The sequence below is a fragment of the Dermatophagoides pteronyssinus genome, unplaced genomic scaffold (assembly GCF_027571235.1).
Source record: "Dermatophagoides pteronyssinus isolate colony J.1.1.1.1 unplaced genomic scaffold, Derpt_VIB-CSIC_2022.12 sq0083, whole genome shotgun sequence".
Lineage (NCBI taxonomy): Eukaryota > Metazoa > Arthropoda > Arachnida > Sarcoptiformes > Pyroglyphidae > Dermatophagoides > Dermatophagoides pteronyssinus.
This window is the reverse complement of record NW_027461594.1, coordinates 25365-49252: the sequence shown is the minus strand read 5'-3', so window position 1 is coordinate 49252 and position 23888 is coordinate 25365. Positions and strand designations below refer to the sequence as shown.

The 23888-nt window shown below is 28.4% G+C and overlaps 3 protein-coding genes and 1 long non-coding RNA gene across 4 annotated transcripts; 3 read left to right on the top strand and 1 right to left on the bottom strand.

Annotated features, from left to right (window-relative positions):
• Position 1: 1 nt before the first annotated feature.
• Positions 2-1038, top strand: LOC142646163 ((3R)-3-hydroxyacyl-CoA dehydrogenase-like). The gene is given in 3 exon segments (XM_075824392.1): positions 2-479; positions 482-604; positions 664-1038. Coding segments are annotated over 3 exon segments (747 nt in total). The 3' UTR covers positions 810-1038.
• A 146-nt stretch (positions 1039-1184) lies between these two features.
• Positions 1185-2162, top strand: LOC113791912 (uncharacterized). The gene is made up of 2 exons (XM_027341763.2): positions 1185-1355; positions 1431-2162. The coding sequence occupies exons 1-2, from the start codon at positions 1215-1217 to the stop codon at positions 1650-1652; spliced, it is 363 nt and encodes a 120-aa protein (XP_027197564.1). The 5' UTR covers positions 1185-1214; the 3' UTR covers positions 1653-2162.
• Positions 2163-2289: 127 nt separating this feature from the next.
• pps (protein partner of snf) lies at positions 2290-8825 on the bottom strand. Its single transcript, XM_027341757.2, has 11 exons — positions 8197-8825; positions 8042-8120; positions 7395-7983; positions 7235-7335; positions 5723-7169; positions 5235-5662; positions 4476-5179; positions 4118-4412; positions 3917-4056; positions 3199-3859; positions 2290-3138 (listed from the first exon to the last, which is right to left on the bottom strand). Exons 1-11 carry the CDS (start codon positions 8611-8613, stop codon positions 2783-2785), a joined length of 5217 nt encoding a protein of 1738 aa, XP_027197558.1. The 5' UTR covers positions 8614-8825; the 3' UTR covers positions 2290-2782.
• A 3136-nt stretch (positions 8826-11961) lies between these two features.
• Positions 11962-14018, top strand: LOC142646164 (uncharacterized). The gene is made up of 3 exons (XR_012847146.1): positions 11962-12098; positions 12250-13031; positions 13749-14018. It is a non-coding gene; the product is annotated as an uncharacterized LOC142646164 (long non-coding RNA).
• Positions 14019-23888: the final 9870 nt, after the last annotated feature.

Genomic DNA, 23888 nt, shown 5'->3' with positions numbered 1-23888 from the left:
AATGTTTGCCAATAGAATTGCTATCGTAACTGGAGGTGGATCGGGAATCGGACGAGCTGTATGTAAATTATTGGCTAAAGAAAATGCTTCGATAATTGTAGCCGATCGTAATGTAAAAGGTGCTCAAGAAACGATCGCATCAATGACCGAAGGTCAACATGTTGCTGTCGAAGTAGATGTTGCCAAATTGGATTCAGTTAAATCAATGTTCGAATTGGTGAATAAAACATATGGATCCGAAGAGGTAGCAACATTGTTGGTCAATTCGGCCGGTATTACAAAAGATGGATGGGTAATCGATATGAAACCGGAAGATTTTGATCAAGTTTTAGATGTCAGTCTTAAGGGAACATTTTATACAACACAGTTGGCCTGTAAAACAATGATCGATAAGAAAAAAAGTGATGGCGGATCTATTGTTAATTTTAGTAGTGTTAGTGCCAAAATAGGCAATATGGGACAAGCGAATTATGCTGCGGCAAAGCTGGCGTCGAAGGTTTAACACGTACAGTAGCCCGAGAAATGGGCAAATATAATATTCGATGTAATGCTGTTATTCCTGGTTTCATCGAAACACCGATGGTTGAAACAGTACCCGAACATAGTAAGTAGACATTTTTATACGTAAAACATAATTATTTATTCAATTTTATTGATTTTTAGTTATGCAAGGAATGTTATTCTTAACTCCATTGGGACGAAAGGGACAACCCGAAGAAGTGGCCAATGTTATAAAATTTTTACTTTCAAAAGAAAGTTCTTACATTACCGGTGCTATGCTTCAAGTTTCCGGTGGTCTTTTCTTATGAAAGATTTTTCAAATATTTTTTTATATCATCAATCTCTTTGTCAAATCAAAAATTCTAGTTTTAAAAAAAATTTTATACAAATCTTTCAGAATTTGAATACCTGTTCAAATCCTGAATTTTTTATTTTCAGGACAAAAAACAATGAACACGCATGCTCCTGCTCTGCCCGAATTAAAAAAAAATTCGATAACAAAGAAAGCTAAATAAACATCATCATTTTTTGTATAAACATCGATTAAGTTGCCATCATATTCAGACAGAAAAAAACTTTCACCGATAATCTAATTATTTAATTACAAATGATCATGGACAAATGGTATTACATGAATAAGATTGTAAAATGGAATTCTATCAAAATGATGATGCTTAAATGATTGAAATCGATAATCCGATTCAAATGAAACAATGGCAGATTCAAATTTGATTATCATTTTGTTTATTTCAATATTCATTCTATTAACCGGTGATGGATATTTACGACACTCAGATAATTCGATATTTGTTCATGCATATTATTGCGATCATGATTATTGTAATTCAGAACAGGTAATTGTAAATATCAAAATTATATGATGAATCGAATAAATGATTTTTTTTTGTTGTTGTTTTGTTTTCACTCAGTTCTGTTGCGGTGAAAATATTTGCTGTGATTATGTAAACAATACAATTTGGCATTTCATCTGTTACCTCATATCGTTCATTGTTTTCGCATTCATTTTATGGGGTATATTTCAAATAATAATGGGTATCATTTCCAATATGAATCCGGACAAAGAACGATCAAAAACGAACAACATAGATGGTGATGTTGATGATGAAAATAAAAAATTTACGCTCATTTAATTGAAGGAAAGAGCCAAAAAAAAATTATCACAAAATAATCAATGGATAAATTTGTCTTCGAACAAATTTTAAAAAATTTATGCCAAAATTTTTTTCTACCACTTAATTTAGCTTGATTTAGTTCATCACATTACCTTGGACAATCAGTACGTACAAACAACAGCGGTTACAATTGAAATTAGCTTTATTGATTCTTCCAACAAATTCATCGATTTAATTGAATTGTTCAATATACTATCTTTCTTATTATGAATCGAATTTATTTTCTAAATCTAAATAGCATCAGAAATCTCAAACAAATTAATGTTCGATGATTGTGATATAGTTTTATATGTTTTCTTTATTATTAATATGATCAGTGATTATAGTACAAAATAATAGATTCATTCATTTGTTTTTCTTCTTAATCCAAAATTGTAATCAGTGTGATTATTTTTAATATTGATAAATTATAACATTATGTAATGCGATTGTTTTTCGAATAAAATTAGATCATGAAAAAAAATTTAATTATAATTAGTGTATGTTTTCATTTGCATCACTATCTCTCTCATCATTTGTGTTTGTGACTCTTAATTTTATCCACCTTTTTTTGTGAAAATCATGAAAATTGCAAAATGTACCAGAATACGAAAAGTAATTTCAAATTCGTAAAGAATATATTCCCAGTATAATAACATCAATATCAATTATAACAAAAGCAAAAAAAAAAAGAAAAAAAAGTTATTGAAATTCAAGAATGAATGTGTAATAAAGGAAATAAAAATTTCCAACATTATAATCAATTAAAGACAGAAAAAAATGATGTTAATTATGAGTTAATTATAATGGATGATGATGATGATAAAGATCAACGAATGAAAGTGGTGCATAATTTGTCATCACAAGTTATGATGATAATCAATTGGCTTTAAATTTGTTGTTTCAAATTTTTATATATGTGAATTGTGACTGAATTGTATGTTTGTGTACAAAAAAAAATCAAAATGTTAACAAAATTTTCGAACCATCATCATTATTTTATATCTAAAAACAACAAAAAAAAATTAATAAAATTTGGGTGAATAAACGGTTTCTTGTTTGAGGAGATCGAAAAAAAGATTAAAACAAAATTCCATTCATTCAGATTATTATTTCTTTTTCTTCCATTGAAAACTGATTTTTCGATTCGACATTCCGGGTGAATGTTCTTCATTTGCTTGATTTGCATGATATCCTGCGATTGAAGTACTGGGAATTCTTCCACCGCCAGCCATTATCATTGGTTCTTGCTGATGATGCTGATGCATGGCTCGTGTATTTATTGTTTGTTGAGATGGATTTTGTTGCTGATATTCCATTTGCGCTAATGCTGCCATTTGTTCTTGAGCTTTTTGCAATAGTTCATCTTTGGACATTGATGCGGCAACCGGCTGGGTAGAAACGGATTGACGCAAACGTGGATCATTGAATGAAACATTATTCTGTTGAATATTTTTATGATCAACTGAAAGTAAAGAAAAAATTAACAAAAATTTTATCAAAAATTATCGAATGTGCTAATTACCATTTGATGAATTGATTATATACGAAGAATTCATATTTCCACCATCTATCATTCGTTGAGCATCAGCAACTTGAGCTGTCTTGTCCTGAACAGTTCGGAGAATATCTTTTAAATTATCCGGTAATTGAATGTTTTTGATATTAGGTATAAGATTATCAAAAGATAAGGAAGAGCTAGTAGGAACCATTATGTTTGTTGGCATCGATGCTGTTGTCCCGTCCATATTCGAATGACAAACATTTAGTTCGGTGTTATTTTGTATAGTATGTTGAAGCTTATCTTCAACTTTGGCTTGCAATTTGCTTAATAATTTTCCTTGCAATTCTAGATTATCAGTTTCGACAATAGCATTTAATATTGATGCGGTCATCTCAATGGGATTTGAACTTGAAGAAACCTTTTCAATCATATCACTCAATTTTTCTTCATCATGATTAGACGATTTTGTGAGATCATGTTTTTGATTTATTAATGATTTGTTTTCTGATCGATGATGTTGATGGTGGTGACCGATTTTTTTCGAACCATCCGATATTTTCGGTGTTGAATGTAATAATGGGGGCGGTGTATAAGAACCATCGTCAGGATCATGATATGGAGGAGTGGTGCTTGATACGTTCGAAGATAATGGCGGTGTATATGAACGTTCATTGACTGAGGGCTTTAAGTGAAAAAATTATCATCTTTATAGACTTAATATATTTATGAAATTCCTTACCGAATCATTTTGCTGAATCGATTGCGAAATATTCGTTGATAATTGACTGATGTTATTGTTTGATTTACGAGTTTTAATTAATATCCCCAACAAAAGATTTGGTCGGTGATTTTTCTTTCCAATTTCACCAATCAAATTGACTATTATAAAAAAATACCAATTAAATAATTTTCAAATAAATTCAAAAAAAATCCAACTGACCAGAATTGTTTGATGGAAGCAATATTTCGGGTATATCACTATTTTGAGACAATGGCAAAATGTAGAAATCTTTATAACCAGTAGTAGAATGTTTTAGATACACAACACCTAATCGATTACGGGTTTTAAGATAATGAAAAAAAGCATCATAACCAGTTCGTTCTTCACGAGAGGACCAAATAAATCTTATTAAAACGATCTCTGAATGTTTTGAAATTTTCAATTTTTCAATGTAATCTAATGCTTGTTCCGGTGCTATTCGACCACAAACGGTAATCTGTTCGACATAATCGTGCTGTATTGCAAAGGGAAAAATTTAATAACAATGATGAATAAGAAAAAATCTAAATTCATTTACCCTAAGATGATATTTAACTTCAACGGCATTTCCAGTAATAACCTGCGCGGTGGCAACAAATTTGGCCACATCTTGCATGAAAATTGTCCCTTTCCAAACGGGTTTAGAAGTCTTGTGTTCGCTAATTTTATTGCCATTAGTATCGGAATTTTTGTCATGAGAAGTTTCTTTAGAGGATGACAATGGTGATTGTTGAGAAGACTTTGTCGAATTCATATCATTTGTCGTAATAGATTTATCAATATCATTTGAAGATTGAGTATCTACAGTAGTCGTGATGGAATGTTGAATTTCCATAAGAATCTTATCGGATAATTTCTTCTCTGCTTCTTTGAGAAATTCATTAAAAGATTCATTTTCAACTCGTACACGTTTTGGTTGTAAACGTTGAACAGTTGGCGAATCGATTTCTTTACTAGTTTTGGCTACTGGTGAAGTGGGTGGCATCATTGACACATTCGAAATATTATCCTTTTCCAATTTAATCGATTCATTGGCCGAAGAATTTTGTGTACAAATTTTACAATTGCTAGAATACACATGTGCAGAATGCTGAGAAGTTGTATCCAAGATATCCAATAAAGATGAGTCATTATTTTCTTGAGGACCACTAGTCAAGGAAACTGGTGCTTCTTTCACAGGTGATTCCAGCAAATTACTCATATTCGATTCACTATCAGTTTGATTGGAATCATTCAACGGAGCTAAATACGAAGGCAATATGAATTAAGAATCAAAAAACCAAATTACGAAACTTACCTTTTTCATTATTGGCTGCAATTTCCGTTGAAGGAAGGTCCAACACGAGATCATTTTCAATAAATTCTTCACCTTTATGTGTCTTTTTGACAATCACCTGATTAGCCTGATCGAATGCATCTCTTGTGATCAATTGTATCATTGTTTTTTTCTCATGTTCACGCCATCGTGATAATTCAGCTGAAGCTAATTCTTCCGGTGACATATTAACCAAACGTTCAGGTGAAACCTTTCCCAATAAAACTTTACGAAATAATGTATTTTTTGTGTCACGTAAATTGAAAATTAGAGATCGAGATTTTGTCTGATATTTTGAATTGACAACTTTGAACACTTTGAAAAGTTCATTTTCAATCTGTACAGAAAGTTTAGTTATCTCACTGAATGATGATATCGTAGCTTTTTCATCAATAGTCATTTCTTTATATCTAAAAATTTAAAAAAATAATCATTAATCAATTAAAAGCATTAAAAAATCAAACAATTACCTGGATTTTAAAATTTCGTTGATCGTGTTGCGTACATATTGACGACGACTTTCATTCCTATTGTCATTGGATGTATCAGACGAAACACTTGATGTACGTTCCAATTTAATTGTCGATGATGATTGTGCTTGCTTATTTTTTGTAGACGTTTCATTTGAAACTTTACTGGTTGGCGGCGATTTGGCCGATGATGACAATGTTGCAGTTTTATTGGTCAAAATATTAGCAGTACTAGTGTTTGGTCCAGTATTCGAAGATTTTCTCAATGCACTAGGTTTATGAATCTCAAATGTTTGATTGGCGCGAATGAAATCCAATACGTCCTTTTCCTTAATATTATCTTTTCGATCATTGTTTAATCGATCAATCAAAATTACTTTTAATGATTGTGAAGGCGTTGTCAGATTCATTTTGTCTTTCATGCGTTTTAGTGAACGTAATGCTTTTAACACATCATTTACATGTGTTTGTAAACAATCTTGATTACAGTAAATAGATTTTATTGATTCTGAGCTATTTATTTTCTGTTGAATTTTTCCGCCACAATTATTGACATTTGGACAAGCTATATTATCATTTGATGAAGATGATATTGATGTTCGCCGTGAATCAATATGAACACTGGTTTTACGTTGTTGATGATTTGGTGATAATTGATTTGTATTTATGGCTGCGGTAACACCAGCAGCAGGGGTTGTAGCTACAGAACTCGAGGTAGATGATGACGATGATAATGAACGCATTAAAACAGCTGGTTCCGCTTTAAATAAATCTTGTACGGATTGATCAATTGGATCGATTTTATGTTTCTTTTTATTCAAATTATTATTATCATTTTGTTTTGAATGTTTTTGTATGACGAAAACTTTAGAAAATTCGGTATCAGAATTGAATGAATTATTATTTGTGAAAGATGTTGAACTGTTCGAGGTATCATGTTGGCTATCATTGTTATTATTATTGTTAACAGGATGATCATATTTTAATTCATTGTCCATCGATTCTGTTGAATGATTAATTGTGGTGGTTGTTTGCTCATTAGATTTTAGCTTTTCTCGTTTTTCATTCAAATCCTTTTTAGATGCTTTTATCAATTTTTTTAGACGCCGTTTCTCTTCCTCTTCTTTTTCTTTCTTTGATTCAATTTTCGAACTATTCGATCGTGATATTGAATGGCGTGATGATTTCGACTGTTTCGGGTGAATTACCGAATCATCATCATCATCATGTACAGATGAATGTTTCGATGACGAATCTTTACGTATACGAGCTTTCTCCAACAGTTTTGCTTTATTTTTTTGCAATCGTTTTTCTTTTTCAGCAAGTTCTAGTGCTTTCTTTTCCTCGATCTTACGTTCTTTTAATTCTTCTTTTGGGATACCTTTGTTTAAATCTTCACGGCAAGATGGACAATACCAATCTTCGCCCAATTTTTCCATTTTACGTCCTATATATTGATAAGGAATGTTTGAGAAACTTTTGAAGGAAATTAAGAATTTAGATGAAACAAACCTTGAACTTTTGTTACATTCACACATTTTCCATGAAACCATTCTTCACAAAGATCACAGCCAATCATAAAACGATCATCATATGGTTGCCGACAAATGCACCTAAATATTTATTCGAATAAAATTAAAAATTCGATTATATTTCATATTGATGTACAAACCATAATTTTTCAGGATCATCATCAGAATCAAAATTCGAATCGTTTTCATCATCATCAGATGAATGATCAATATTTTTATCCGAAACACTGTCTTCATCCGATTCTTCCATTTCTTCTTCTTTAACAAAAACTTCTTCCTTTTTAATCTTACTACTTTCAACAATAATCAATTTAGGTTTATCCAATTTTTTTGCTTTTTTAACCGGTGGTTCATCACGTTTAGTTTTCGAGTCATCTTGGGTATTTGTTGTAATATTCAATTTTCCACCACTAAAATCGACTTCCAATTCATCATTATCCCATCTTTTTGGTTTTTTACGTGTTCGTTGTATACGTCCACTAGCAGATACATTTGCCTCTGAATTGATGCTGCAGGAAGAAATATCTTTGTCATTCATAATGCTATTTTCGGCTATTGCAGATGTTGAAATATTTTGAGAATTTTCCAATATACCAATCTTGGAATCGAGAGAAATTTGGCTGTCGTTTATTTCCGAACTTTCAGTTTTGATTTTCGTTTCTTCAATTATACTAACAGATGGATTATTATTATTATTTTGTCGAAATTTTTTCTTTTTATGTTTTTTATCTAAAGGAAAAAACAACGATGAAAAAAAAATTAAAATATAATTTTTCAAATAACTTACCTGAAATTTTTTTATTTTTCAACAATTTACTCTTGATTCGATGTTTATCTTTTCGAAGTCTTTTGCTCAATTTTAATGCCTTAATCATTTGGTTATTATTAAAGTAAAAAAAACATAAACAAAAACTACCAATAATTCCTATATAATTTACATACCTTTTTCGGTTTTGAATACGAATGTTCAATAAGTGTAAATTGTTCGAATGTTAATGATTCATCGAAACAAAGTATATTTTCATCAACAATGTTTTCATCTATTTTCTGTATCAACGATTCAGAAGATCGATTCATTCCAACAACAACAACCGATGATGATGATTTGTTTGAAACTTTATTATTATGGTCAAATTTTGTAATCGGTGATGAATTTAGGGCACTATTAAACATAGAAAATTTATTGTTCGATGTTGGTGATGAATATGAAGATGATAATGGTGGCGATGAAGATGATTCGGCGGACGTATTGATTGATGTGGATTGAATAAGCGCTGACTTTGTATTTCGATTATTATTATTATGAAAATTATTATGAACTTTTTTTACATTTGTTTCGGCAAAATTTTCATCCGACATTTTAATATATTTGCACAATTTTTCAAGAAATTTGTCATGAAAAAAATATTTATATTTATAGAGATAGAGAAATGAAAATTAATTCATATTACAATTATAATGAACCGACAAACAAAAACAAAAAAGTCCAAGATGATTATTCGCCATGTATTATTTTATGCTTGTCCAAGAAGAAAATAAAAATCATTATCATCAATCAGTCAATCTGAATCAAAATTTTATGTTTCAAATGGACCAAAGAACTGTATATTGCTCGAATTAGATTCGTGTATGGCTTTTATTTGAGAATACACTTTGTGGTGTTTTATCCACTGTAATTTTATTTGAAAGAGTTGGGAAGGGAAAAACACATGTACACATTTACATACACAACATATGAATAAGATCAAAGCCACACCAAATTTTAACAATAAAATGAAAATAAAGATTGAATTTTGTTTTTGATCGAAGAAAAATAATAATCAAATCAATTGAACGATGATGATGACATTCGAATACTGGAAACGATTTTTTCCGCAATTTCTTTTTCAGATTTTGTAGAACAAATTTCGAAATTGTAATCAATTGATTTTCAAGAATATGAAATATTGGAAAGAATTTTTTTTCATGTTCCTTTTGTATCGAATTGGTTCATTTTTTGATTCCGCCATTTTCACGCTCACACACATAAATACATACTCAGAAATCACACAAAAACAAGCACAAGTAAAAAAAAAGCACACAGCACACACTTTCACTCTCGCTCTCTTGCGGTGCTGTTCTAAAGGAGAGGCTTAACTCACACGCGCTATTATTTTAACTTAAATAAGTAAAAATGGTTTAAATAGACACAATTTTTTCGAATAAAAATTTTAATATAAAATGTTTTTCGTAATTTTAAATTTCAAAATGAAAATGATACATGAATAAAAAAATTATAAGTTTCTTTCAATAAATTATCAAATTAATAAAAGATTTGTTGAATTTTCTCGTAACCAATCATCAAATTCGGAAATTTGTTCAGGATTGAATGATGATGATTGTTTTGTGGTGGCTGGAAAATCATCGATTAGAATAGAATCATTTAAACATTCTAGATCTAAAATCTGATTGTCAATAAAACATGATGGTGTTTGTGGTGGCGTTTCGTTTTCAAAACGATCATATTTCGGTGTGGATGGACAATCCGTAAATGTTTTTGAACTCCATTCAATAATTTTATTATCAATTTCAGGTTGACTTGTTTTTAATTTCTTTGAATTTTGTTCATATTTTAGATTTCGAGATCTTTTTGTTCGTTTTTCAATAAACTTTTCATATTGATCTTGCAGATAGACGGTTTTTCCATTAGGATTATTTCTAGAAATCAAAGAATAAGTGGATGATAATGAATTTGTTGAAAAGGTTGAACAGGATTTTATCGATTTCATCGTACAGGTTTCTTCTGAACTTGATATGGATGAAGCAGGTGAAGAAGGGATAGATAATGAACAAGGACTAGATGAACTGTATCCGGAATCGAATAACTCTTTCGATTGCGTAAATTTTTTACGTCGATATTTATCTGTCGAATATTGTTGTTTAATATTGGACAAATATTCTTTGAAAAAAATCATTCGAGATTGAACATTATTTTTAGTATCGAATAGATTTTTAAGCGATAATGTAGAATCTGGCGATATGGATTGGGGCACTTTTTTGCGTTTTTTTGGTAATTTGACATTCTTAATTTTCGTTTTCGCTGTTGGTTTTGGTTTTGTTATCGCAATTGGTCTATCATCAGGTCTATTTTCGACAATTTTCAATTTGAAATGTTGATTCTGACTTTTATTGTTGGCGATGACATCAACTGTTTGTTTTTTCCTTACATTTATCTTTCTTGATGATGGAATTGTGGATTTGATAGGTTTGAAGTCATCTTTTTTATTTTGTTGAGAATCTAATAGATTATCTTCTTCATGTAAATCACCCAATTTAAAAGGGATCTTGATTCGACAAAAACTATCAATTTCGTTGAAAAGTAAGTTGAGTTCTTCTTTAGTTTTGGGATAATTTTTTCTTTTCTTTGACATTAACGATTGGAATGTTTTCCAGACCATCAAGCTTAGATGGTAAATTGTTTTTACATAAGTCGTCGATTTTATTGGAATAAAATTTTCACTTCATTTTTGGTTTTGGGACATCTTTCACAGGGCAAAATATCATCTAATCCACTGAGTTTGCATGGTAGATCGATCTTTAAAAAGTTATCAATATCATGGAATAAATCGTTCAGCTCTTCATTGGTCTTTGGACATTTTCCTTGAATCGATGTTTTATCAAGTCCATCAAGTTTGGCTGGTAAATCAATTTTGCAAAAATTGTCGATTTCACCGAATAAAAGTTGTAATTCTTTTTGATTTGTTGGACATTTCATTACAACTTTATCATTTATACGTTTTATACTTTTAAAACTCATTATAGTCGATGATCCACATCATTATTATTATCATAAAAGAATTGAATCCATTTTTTTCTTGTTTAAAATAATCATATTTTCAATGCAAGAATTCAGCAATCCGGCATGCATGCACAAAAAATTCACATATGGAGTTGTTCATTAAAGAAGTGACAACAAGAATCACAGGTAATCCAACAGAATCGTCAATTAATGCCATCTTGTGAAAACAAAACAATTTTTTATTCAATCATTTAAAAAATTATAAAAACAGAAATAGCAATACAAAATTAACATCATATATACAATGTGGTGGTAATTATTTGCATTCACGTCTCACTATGTCGATGGATGTCAGTTGAATTCCCCTTCTAGTCCTGGGGGTTCGTGACGTCTATCCTTACACTCTCCAAGGTTCTCTCCATCTTGTGAATAATATTAAAATTTATAAAAATTTATTAAAAATTTCATTCACAAGATGGCGTATGATTATTGTTCGAATTCTTTGATGATTCGAAAAAAGAATTTTGATTTCTAAATCTATTGATCAATGTTTTTTTTTCTGAAAAAATTAAAATGTCTGATTTTAATAATAATAACAACAACAATGAAGTCGATATGACATTATTATCATAGTATTCATTTGTTTTCAATGAAAGAAAATAACGTTTTTCAAATTTCAACTTTGATTATTCTTTCTTCTTTTTTCTGGTGTGTGGTCTTTTTTTCCTGTTATTGTTGGTTAATCGGCTTATCATCACCATATAACCCCGGTTTTTCTTTCACTTTCCATATTTCATTTTTTTCTCTTTCATTCTGCTGACGAAATGGACCTAATCGCTCGATATACACTTATAAATAAAGTGTGGCGCCAATGAAAAAACCAATGGGCATCTGCTGTTCCCCATATTAATATCATATGAATGATCCACTTTCAAGTGTTTCAATAAACACCCCGATTAACTTACGACGACTAGTTTATAGCACCAACAATTGATTTTGTGAGACTATAATTCCCGTACAACCAACGCAATAACAAAAACAACAATTGATTTGAGAATGATTCAGCGTAAGTAGTCAGAATTGACTAAGCTTTTCTTTTTTTTTCTTGATGATTATGAATACAACAATACACTTAACGAACACTTTTAGGCATCAATTACAAGTCACAAAGTGTCTCATGATTTCTATTTTATTTTTTATTTTTTCTTTATTTACAGATTCACAAAAAAATCAGAAACTTCCTCTTCTTGGTGGTACAGACTATAGTATTGTTCTCGTTGTTGGTGGTGAGCCAAAGAAATAAAAAGAAATCTCATCCAATTGAAAAAAGCCATTGTTATTTGTTGTTAGATTTAAATATGCTTTATAACAAATGTAATTCATTTTTGTTGTTCAAGTCAATGTATTTTCACTACCTGGGAAGTAAATCGATTGATTTGTCGTCTGATACTGAATATTATTGTTCAATTGAATAATCTGTCCCAAACAAATAAACAAGCAAACAAACAAAAAATAATGTCAAATTATAAAAATGAATAAGTCATCAAAAAAAATTGTAATAAAAAATTCCATCATAACATGAGAATGTGAAAGAAAAACGAACTATATCGAGTTAAAATGGAACAAAATACTGACCATACAAAAAAATAAAATGAAATGATTATTGTTTCAAAATGAAATGCTAGATTTTCATTTTTATGAAGCGATCTATACAGGAGTGGTCTGATTTTAATCCATTTTTTTCAATAATATTTATTTTAATTCAGTTTGTTTATTGTTATTTTGTCAATACACTTAAGTCTCGATCGACAATGATTATCAAACAAACAAGCTAATTTGATCCTCGAATGTTTGGAACAATTGGAAAAACAGCCACAATTGTTGAAATAGAATCGAATTCAAACAATTCAAAACATACGGTCCCCATAAGTCAATGAAATTATTTTTTTCGCCATTGAACTATGGATTAATTTTTTTCATAAAAATTTTATTTAGTTTGGTAAGTCAAAAAATGAAAAAAAAATTTCATTTTCATATTTCACATTATGGATGATTTTAATCTTTCTCTCCATTTTTGATTGCTTTTGTGTTCATTCTCAAAATCGACTAGTATCAGTAATTTTTTTTCCATCTCTTATTGTTGTTATTCTTTTCGTAATTGTTTTAACGAAACGAAGCGAAACATTCATTTTTTCCAATATTCCTTTTTGCAAAAATCATCGACATATATCAATCAAACAACGGCTGGCATTTTTGTCGATTATTATTATGTATGTATACATGAAAATTAAATCAAAGAGCAAGAAAAAAAATCGATTTGAAAATCAAAATGTCCGTTATACGATTCAACATTGAGTAATTGTTATTGTTATTCGGTCGGTGGTTTGACGATGATTGTTGTGGAAATTCGATCAATCGATCTTCAATATTAGATTTGAATTGAATAAAAAAGAAAAAAATATATTCATTGCGATTGAAGAAAAAAACAAATTTCTATTTGGACGCAATTTGGAAAACTTTATCATCATCATCATCATGGTAGTTTTCTCTATTTTCAATCAATAATAATGCAAATTGATTTTTATTTCATTTCCCAATTTGATGATCATTGATTTTTCTTTGTTTCGTTGTTTTTTTTTGCATTATCGTTTTTTTTCCATAAATGAAAACTATTATTTACAAAGTTTTTTCTTCTTTCTCTTTTTTTGTAAAATAGCAAATCGAATGTCTGAACAACAAGAACAACACAAAGAAAGACTGAATTAAATAGAATGATGATGGCCATTATGGATGAGAAGAAAAAAATGTTTTTTTTTTTCAAAAAAAACGGAAACAGTACTCAAACTTAACCACCGGAAAACAGGCTACTTATTGCAAGTAAAGTAAAAGAAAGTTGATCCATCAGTTTTTCAATTGAATGTCCCATTTTCCCATTAGCCTAACATTTATATTAAAGTATTAGGTCGTTTGTTGTTGTTTAGTTCTATATGGTATATATGTTTTCTTATTACTTTCTATCAATCGGAAGATATTCTCTTTATTATAAAAGAGAATTGGATGATATGAATAGCTGAGAAAAGATGATTGAATGAATTTTCTTTTCCCGGATTCTATTGAAGAATGATGATAATGATTGAAAATTGCAAATTGAATCAATTCACAATAAACAAAATTAGTCATCCAATATATAATGATAATGATGATGGTGACTATAACCACCACGATGATGACGACAACCAATAACAACAACAACAACAACAACAATCATGAAAAAGAGAGGGAGCAATACAGAATAAAAGTTGCGGAAAAAAAATGGAATGAAATGAGAATTGAAAATGTTGTTGTTATTGTCAATGTTGACTAAATGGGCATTGGATATCTAATATTATTATTATTTTTATATATAAAAACAATTTATGGATGACTAAATAGCATAAAGTAGCAATAAAGAAATGGAGCAGAATCATTCCAACAACAACAACAACAACAACAAAAACCAGAATCATTCAGAAGAAAGTCCGGAAATATTATTGTCAATGAATGGAAAACAACATAAACAACAACAACAACAACAATTTTCTTTCCTGATTCATATGATGATTGAAATAAATGATGAAAGAATTTGTTATATGGAACGAGACACACACACACACAAACATTACATTTGGTAATATGGATATTTAGAGAGAGATGACACTTATGATGATGGGTGGTAATCACTGAAAATAAAAACTGAATAGAAAAAAGATGAAAGTCTTAGTGAATAAAGCGAGCACAATCAATTCATGATGTTTATTTAGATGGATGAATGAATCTTTTCTGAATGATATTAGACCATCAACAACAACAACAACAACAAAAGAAAAAACACAAAATTGACAATAATATATATTGAATTTGGAAAAAATACTTTGAAAGTATATTTTAAAGAAGAATTATAAAATGAATAATTTTTTTTCCTCAGTAATGGCCAATTCTTTGGTTATGTTAGATTGAAAAACTAACCAAAATGATATGATATATACTTATAAATGGATGACTTATAACAATGATAACAAACAAAAGCAAAATAAAAATGATTCTATATTCTATAGATTCTATTTTGAAAAATAAAGAGAGAATAGTTTTTTTTCTTTCTGATTCTATGAATTGTTTCGGGAAAAGAAAAATTAATTCTATGTGGTCACACATACAATGTAATTCTGTTCACGTTTTTTCACTTTTCGAATCAGAAGGAGAGAGATAGAGAGAGAAACTATTCATTCTATTATTATTGTGGCAAATAATTGGTTTAAATTGACATGTTTAGCTACAACACACACACACACACACACAATGTAATGATGATGATCATCAATTCTTAATTCAATATCCATTTATTATAGTTATTCATTTTCGGTCCAATAGATTTATTCTTGGATTCTTGTTCATCATCATCATTATGATTGTCCATGAGTATGTGTGTGTGTGGGAGGAGTGTGTACAAATCTGTTTTTCATTGACAATTTAGAAGAGAGAATTGCAAAAATCCTGAAATAATATAAAGTGATTCGCCACTTTTTTTTACATTATTCCCTATTTCTTTTGTAGTGATTTTTTTTCCTAAAACATTTTTTTAAATTTTTTTTTCTCTGTCAATTCTGTAACAAACGAAAAGAATGATCCAAAAAAGAAAACGATAACAACAACCAAATAATCTTTGTTATTAACAAACGAAAACGAGCGAATATAGAGAATCGTTTCATCCATTATTGTTCCATTAAATATTAACATATCAACAACACATATATAAAATGGAAGTGGAGAAAATTCCGTTGAATGTCAATCATTCAACCAACCTCATTTTATATGGAATAAATATGAATAACTTTTACTTTTATTGTATTCATTATAATACTAAACCATTAGAGATGAAAGAAAGAAAAAAACATAAATAAAATTAGACAAATAACATCACTTAAATTTATTGTTGTTTAAGAAAAAAAAACAAAAAAAAACAACCCCATCAACATACGAAGCAAGTTAGAAACAGTCTTTATTTTGATAAAGAAAAGAATATTTTCATGTTTGTTTTACTTGTTGTTGTTGTTGTTAAAATCAAACGAATCATTTTTGTTTTGTTTTTTCATTCTTTGTTTTGTTTTGTTGATGATGATGGTGGTGGTGGTGGTAAAAAAATAGCTACCAAATTGAGGAATAAATTAATGGAAATCATATAAAAACATAAAGGATCCATTTTAATGTTTTTTTAAAACACACACAATTGATCTAAGGAAATGCACTTTAAATGTGTGTATGTGTGTATTCTTGTATGTGTTGTGAATGTTTGAATTATTATAACAAAACACAATATTTATATATGATATATTAGAATCAAGACCAAATGATAGTTAATGGTTAATTTGAATTACAAATTAATTCAATTAATTTATAATTCAGTCATTTTTATTTTTGATGATGATATCATTCAAAAAATAAAATGGAGTGAATGAAAAATATATAACAAATAAACAGACAAATGAATCTTACCAATTTAGCAGCAATGAATTTTTTTGTTGTTGTATGTATTATGGCATTATATTTTCAACTGTATTATTCGATGATGACTGCAGTTAATGTGTAACCATTATTCTTTTCTTCAGTTCTTAATGAATAAATGAATGATGATTTCATTATTATTGTTCCATTTTCACGAGATTTCTACCTTTTTGTTTAGATTCATTATTTTATTTTATTTGTTCCATTAACACTTTTATGAAATGGAATGTATCTTTTTATTATTAAGCTATATATGTTGTTGTTAATATATCCAAGAATGATATTCTTGAAATGTTCACTTAAGCATATCGTCAATAATGATAATAATTGTATGATGATAAAAGAATTTATATTACTCCTTTCATTACGAAATCATCATCATCATAATTGAAGTGTGATGAAATGTTAAAATAAAATACGATTGATCAATATTGAATGGATTGTATTTGAAATTAATCGAAAACAAAATAAAAGATTTGGAAAAAAGCAATGTCACCCAAAAAAAATTGGATTAAATTCTTAGTCAATTTAATTTATACTGTTTTTGGTTTTTTTCCTATTAATAATAATGATTATGTGATGAATGAATGAATGAATGATTCGATGATGATCCATTCAATTGGAAAAAAAAGTAAATAACTTTTTCAGAAAAATCTTACCATCATTCCTAAACATGGAACCATTCTAATAATGATAATCGAATGATGATCAAATCGAAATCAAAATCCACATTTGTGTGTGTGTGTGTGTTCATAATGTTTGTTTAATCGGATTGAATCAAAAAAAAAGGAAAAGAAAATTAGATAAAAACTTCTTTGTTGATGACAACTACCAAATGATTCAATAATTTTCCTTATTCAATCAAATCGATCAAAAAGACTAACCAAGGAAAAACGACATTTTAAATAGCAAATAAACTTTTTTCTGGCCAGATTTGATATTCCTTTCATTTATTATTATTTTTTTTTTTTTTTGAAACTTTTCAAAAAAATCAAATTTAAATCATATTCATTGTTTACATAAATCTGATGATCCAAAATGATGACACTTTCCAAAAAAATGGACTGATAATTCAGTGTAAAAATAAGTTTAAATTCTTATATGTAATGAATAAGGAATAGAAATTTCTCCATCACGTTCAAATATTCTATATATTCTGTGTGTGTTTGTGTTTGTTTTTTATCTATTTCAAATTTCAATTATTTCGTTTGTTCAATATTCAAAAAAAGAAAAAAAAATAAAGCTTGATAAAGCATCCATTTGACTATTTTTTCATGAACAGGTTTCACTTTTTCATCTGATGACAGATGTGCGGTTTTTTTTGGGGGTTTTTATTTTTATTTGTTACTCTGAATGTAATTAATCATTCTTTTTTTCCCAAAAAAATAAATATTTGAAAATGCAGTTAAGGCAATATCGATCGCATTGACATTCATAATCGATTTTTGTTTTGTTTGTTTTTTAAAATTATCATTGTCATTGGATCATTGTGAAATAATGGTAAAAAATGAACTCAAAAAACCATCATCATTGATTAGAATTAATTGAAAATTAGCTTAATGAATTTATTTCGAATTCAACATTGACGGAAACCGTTATAATAATGTTTGTTCATTATGGGTGATTATTGTTGTTGTTGTTGTTGTAGTCTACATTTGTGTTTGTGTGCTTGTAATATTAACACTTTTGATATTCGTGTGGTTGATGAACAACAACAACAACTAACATTAATGGAATCATGGAACGAATTGAACCGAAATAATGAATGAAAATTTTCATTCATTCCTTTCATCATTTTGAACAACAACAACAACAGCGAAATTTGGATAAATGATGAACGCTTTTTGAGTGAACATTTTGATGATTTTTTTCTCTTTACAATTATTATAATATTGTTATGAGGTGATGGCTTGATTCATTTGTATAATCATCATCATCATAAAATCAACATCGATTCAATTCAATTCATTCATTTAAGAGAAAAAATTTTCTCTCAAATTCATTTGTTATGTTGATTGAATAAAGTTACTTAGATACGGTTAGAAAAGAAAGAAAAAAAACCATCGAATCGGATCGAATTAAATCCAAAAAAAAAAAATGTGAATCGTATCGAATATGGAAAGCTAAATTGAGAGAGAGAGAGAGAGAGTGAATAGGAAAAAAGCTAAAAAAGGCCAATTCAAATTCAACATTGTAATAATTGAACAAGTTTGGTTCTCGGTTTCATTTCGTTTGGTTCCATCCTTTTTTTTTCTCTTTGTTTCACATTTAAACATTGTGATCACCGGGACCCGAGTTTTGTTGGACCACATGCAGATCAAATAAAAATAAAAATTGATGTGCGTGTGTGTATTTTTCAATGTCGTTTTTGCAATTCATTCATTCATACTTTGTGAATGAATGAAAATGAATTTGATTGGCAACTAATTCTTCAAATCAAATAATAATAAAACATTATAATGATCATTATGAAATAATTTTCCAACAACAATCAAACAATTGTTTGGTTTTTTTTTGTTGGTTTGGCATTATTAGTTTTTGATTCACTCTTTTTTTGGTTTCAGCCAGTCAAGCCTTTCAAATATTCATCATCATCATTATACAATTCGCTTGTTCGTTATTCATGTAGTGAAAATCCAAACAAGAATGGTTTAGAAATTTCTTCTTACAAATTCAATTAGAATTTGAAAATAATTTGCATGTTTCTTTCAGTCATTCACTCATTCTCTCTATCTAGTTTTAATTCTAATTTAAATTCGAAATTCGTCGATTCAGTTATTTACGTTGTACGATGACAATTCCGATTGTCATCACAAGAAAATAAAAATTGCTTTTATTTTTCGGCATACTTTATTCATGTTTTCATATATTGGAAACAAATAAAAAAAAATAAATAATTCACATAGAACACGTGTATCAATTTGATATGGTTATTTATATAAAAGAAAAAAATTCTGATTCTCGAAAACAAAACAACAAAAGTTAAAATGGTCATTCATTATTATATGGTTATCCGGAAAACGGAAACTAAAATCAATGATTGTTGTTGTTGTTGTTGTTGGAGAAAACTTTTATTCTGTTGTATTGAAATGAAATTCTTTTTATTTCATGTATTTCATGAAAAACATTCTTTGACAGCAATCAATTAGGAATGATTTTAACATTGTGCCTGGTTTTTGTTGTTGTTGTTGTTGATTATCATCATACAACAACAACAACAATAATAATAACCATAACATGAATAAAGTTCGTTTATCGATTCTCTTTTTTTTCTCTTTATATACGAGAATCAAAATGGTTAGATATTGTTGTACATGACCAAATGTTATTGTTATTGTTGTTGTTGTTGTTGTCATCTACATTCAATTGTTGTAATGATTGTAACGCTATTAGTGCCCGTTTTCATTTTGCTTTTGACAACTTTCAAATAACCGAAAAACATGATGATGTTTTTATTTTAAATAAATTTTTTTTCGGTTGTTGTTGTTGTTCATTTTATTTCCTGCTATATAAAATGATGATGATGATGATGAGCATGAATTGAATCCATTTGAATCACACACACATGAAATACTTGATTGAATCAAAAGTGGTCAGAAATTTAACAATTTTTTCATTCTCGCTCATATCTCCTAAACACATTTTTTGTGAATAAATTTCAATTTGATATGCTTTCTCATTGATGATTATCATGATCACATAGTATTAAGCCATCAATGTTTGTGTGTGTGTGTGTGTGGTGCGAGACATATATCTTATTGATAGCCATCATTAGTTGAATCAATTTTCAACAATTTCCAACCACAAAATCTTTTCACACTTAAAATAACCAATAATCATCATCATCATCATTGAAAATTATATTCCATTGAAGTAATTCACCAGGAATTAAAAAGAAGGTGGCCGAAAAAAAAGAAAATCCAGAAAGTTTACCTTTTTGATGATAATAATAAGGATAATTTGAATGGTCAAGCAATGACCACTCCAAAAAAAAATACGACAACAACAAACTTTCATTGATAAAAAAAAACTTAAATGTAACCTTTCGATGTGGGTGGATGATTGAATGAATGAATGAATCTTTTATATTTGTCGGTGTCTTTTTTGTCGCTGTTGTTGTTGTTGTTTGACTTTTTCTTATTTACGAACGTTTATTATTATCTTTTAGTTTTTCGTCATGTGTTTGTTTGTTTGTTTGTAAGTGTGATTTGTGAGTGAATGAAAAAAAAATCCATTTCATTCACAGTTTATCGGATGATTATAATGATGGATTTTTTTTCTGTGAACTTTTTAAACGCCTTCATCATAATCAGTCGTTTTTCTTTATGAAAGAAAAGAAAATCTTTCGAAATAAAGGTGGGAGGAGATATGAGGCCATATTTTTTGTTTGAAGTGGACTTGAAAATAGACCAATCATCATCAATTTGATGATGATACTTAATACTTATAACTAATAATAAGTTGTTGACAAATGACAGAATTATTATTTTTTTTCCAAGAGAAAAATGGCCAGAATATTATTGTCTTTGATTAGTGGCCGACAATTTTTTTCAAGTAAAAAATCTACTTTATTTTTTCTTCAAAAAAAAAATTTGTGATTACTTTATCATTTTAGATCATTTCTTTTTCAACTTGTATTTCATTATATAAGATGTTTATTATTACTATATTTACTTACATTAAATGACTCAATTAGTGGGTAGAGGCAACAAAAAAAAACTTGTACATTAGAAGTTTTCTTTTTTTTCCAATGGAATGAAGAAATTCACCAACAACAACGACAACGAGATTTTCAAAGTTTTTTTTAATCGTTCATTCAATTTGGATTTGATTTTTAGAGTTAACACAGTTTATTTTTCCTTCCTTTTTTATTTCCAAAATGATCAACTGAATTGAAAAAACAAACAATTTGCTTTAAATCTTTTCAGTCATTTGTTTCGTTTATTTCAATGGAAAAGAATTCATTCATTTCACGAGATACGATATTCAGTTCCGGTCAATGTATGGAGGATGATAATTATATTAATGAAATTCTAAAGTAAATGTTGTTATCCTTTCATTTGGAACTTTTATCGACTATCATTATCATCATTAATTGAACTTTCTTTCTTTTTTCTTGTCAACTGAGATTGAAACACCGTGCCATGATGGTAATGGTAATGGAGAATAATGAAAGTGATGGAAAAAGCGGCTAGAAAAAATACATAGAATACTATACATGATAATAATAATAAACAACTCACGTTTCATTATTGGTCAAGCAAGCGAAAATTTAAATTAAAAGTTTTCCATTTTTTTTTCTCTTTCAAAAATATCTAACTGTTTTTTTTTATTTCGTTGATTTCTATCCATTTACCCATAGCCACCACCCCCTTCATTTTATCTCTGTAATAGTGAAATGAAAAGTTACAATCATTTCGAAAACGTACCATTAATGATAATTTACATTTGAACCAAAAAAAAGTAACAACAGAATGAAATGCAGAGAAAGAGAAAAAAATCATTCTTGTATCACTGAACACTGAAATATTCAACCAGATTTTTTTTTTTGCTTACTCAATTCTGATTGTCGGCCACCCTTTCCAAAATATACAAAAAAAAAGATCTTTGATGATAATCTCTTGAGAATTATTTTCGAAATGATGATGATGATGAAGATTTGAAAGCAAAACAAAAAAAAATGGATGCAGAAAAAAAATGTAAAACTCTCTGGGTCCAGGCCGATGATGTAAAAACAAAATGGCCAGAAACGAAAAAAAAACTTATTCAACATACGTTTTGGATAAACTTTATTTCATCAAAAACAACAACAACAACGAATATCAAATTATTAGTTAGTTAGTAAATAGTAATCATGATTATTATTAGTATTAATGAGAAAATGGCTAATGGATGAAAATAGTGTGTGTGTGTGTGAGAGAGAGAGAGAGAGAGAATGAGATTATCAAATCATCCAAAAACAACATTCATTCATATTCATCATTCAAATATATTTAGTTTTCATCACTATAATAACGATGTTTATTGATGATGATGATGATAAAAATCTCAGAAAAAAAATTTAGTTTATTCGGGTATAAAATGAATGAAAATAATAATAATCATTATTTTTCATTTCTTTCGTTGAGATTTTTATCATCATCATCTTCATCATTGCCATCCAATATGGATCGATTTTCGCTTTGATGGATTTGGATTTTAATTTTTTTTTCCTTTCGAATTAAGCTACTACGATTATAATTTCTTTCATTAGAAATGTCATAATCATTGCAATCATCATTGCTGATGTTATCAAATTGAAATGTATCAAATTTTTTCTTTCCATTTTTCTCATGTATTCAAATAGAATCAAATTCAACAAACAAACAAGAGAAAATCGATAGATTAAGTGATTCGATAATTTGGTTTTGTTTTGTTTCACACTTTTTTTTTGATAAAAATCTCTTTTTCACTTCATTTTTCATTCAAATGAATTCATCAAATGTATTGAATTTCCATTTTTTTTATTGATTTTTAACAAAAATAACTAATCAAACAAACAAATAAACAGATGTTGACAGCTCAATCATCATCAAATTTGAATACAGCCTACGGTAAAAAAAATGATTCATGATTGCTGTTCGGTATTCAAAAACCTAATGAAATTTTAATAAAGTTTTAAAAAAAACATCAGTGATGTTTGACATTATCTTGATATGAAAATCTTTAAACCGAAAAAAAATTGTAACAATTTTATTCTTTTAAAATTCAATCATTGATGATGATGATGATGATTTAGATTTGGTTGTTATAACTTATTAATGTTATTTTTATTATTTTACAATGATTGGGCACGTGCAACACGCGTAGCTACGTCATCATCATCATCATCATCATTGATCCATAATAATGATTTGAATGAAGTGTTCCTCTTTTCATTCATTCATTCATTCATTCTCTATTTTTTATTGTCAATTGTGTTAGATTTGTTTCGATTGTTATCGATTCATGCTTTCTTCACTCATTTATTTGTTGTTGCAAATTCTGAATTAACTAACATTATCATTACCGTTTGAAAATGAAAAAAAATAAAAAATAAAAATGTATATTGTATTTGTACACATCAAATAAATTGATCGTATCGTTTCTTTTTCTATCCATTCGTTTGTAATGCTTAATAAATCGATACAATAATAGATTCATTAGGTCATGGAAATTTTTTTTGTTTTTTTTTTTTGGATACTTCAAACAACAACAATAAAAATTTTATTACCGTTACTTTTTACTTTTGCTGTTTGCTTGCTATGTTGCGGTAGTCAAATTAAGGGAACAAAATTTT

Coding starts and splice junctions, on each gene's coding strand:
- LOC113791912 (XM_027341763.2), top strand. CDS start 1,215: ATGGCAGATTCAAATTTGATTATCATTTTGTTTATTTCAATATTCATT. Junction 1,356..1,430: donor ATTATTGTAATTCAGAACAG/GTAATTGTAAAT, acceptor GTTTTCACTCAG/TTCTGTTGCGGTGAAAATAT.
- pps (XM_027341757.2), bottom strand. CDS start 8,613: ATGTCGGATGAAAATTTTGCCGAAACAAATGTAAAAAAAGTTCATAAT. Junction 7,336..7,394: donor GATGATCCTGAAAAATTATG/GTTTGTACATCA, acceptor ATAAATATTTAG/GTGCATTTGTCGGCAACCAT. Junction 4,413..4,475: donor AAGTTAAATATCATCTTAGG/GTAAATGAATTT, acceptor TTTGCAATACAG/CACGATTATGTCGAACAGAT.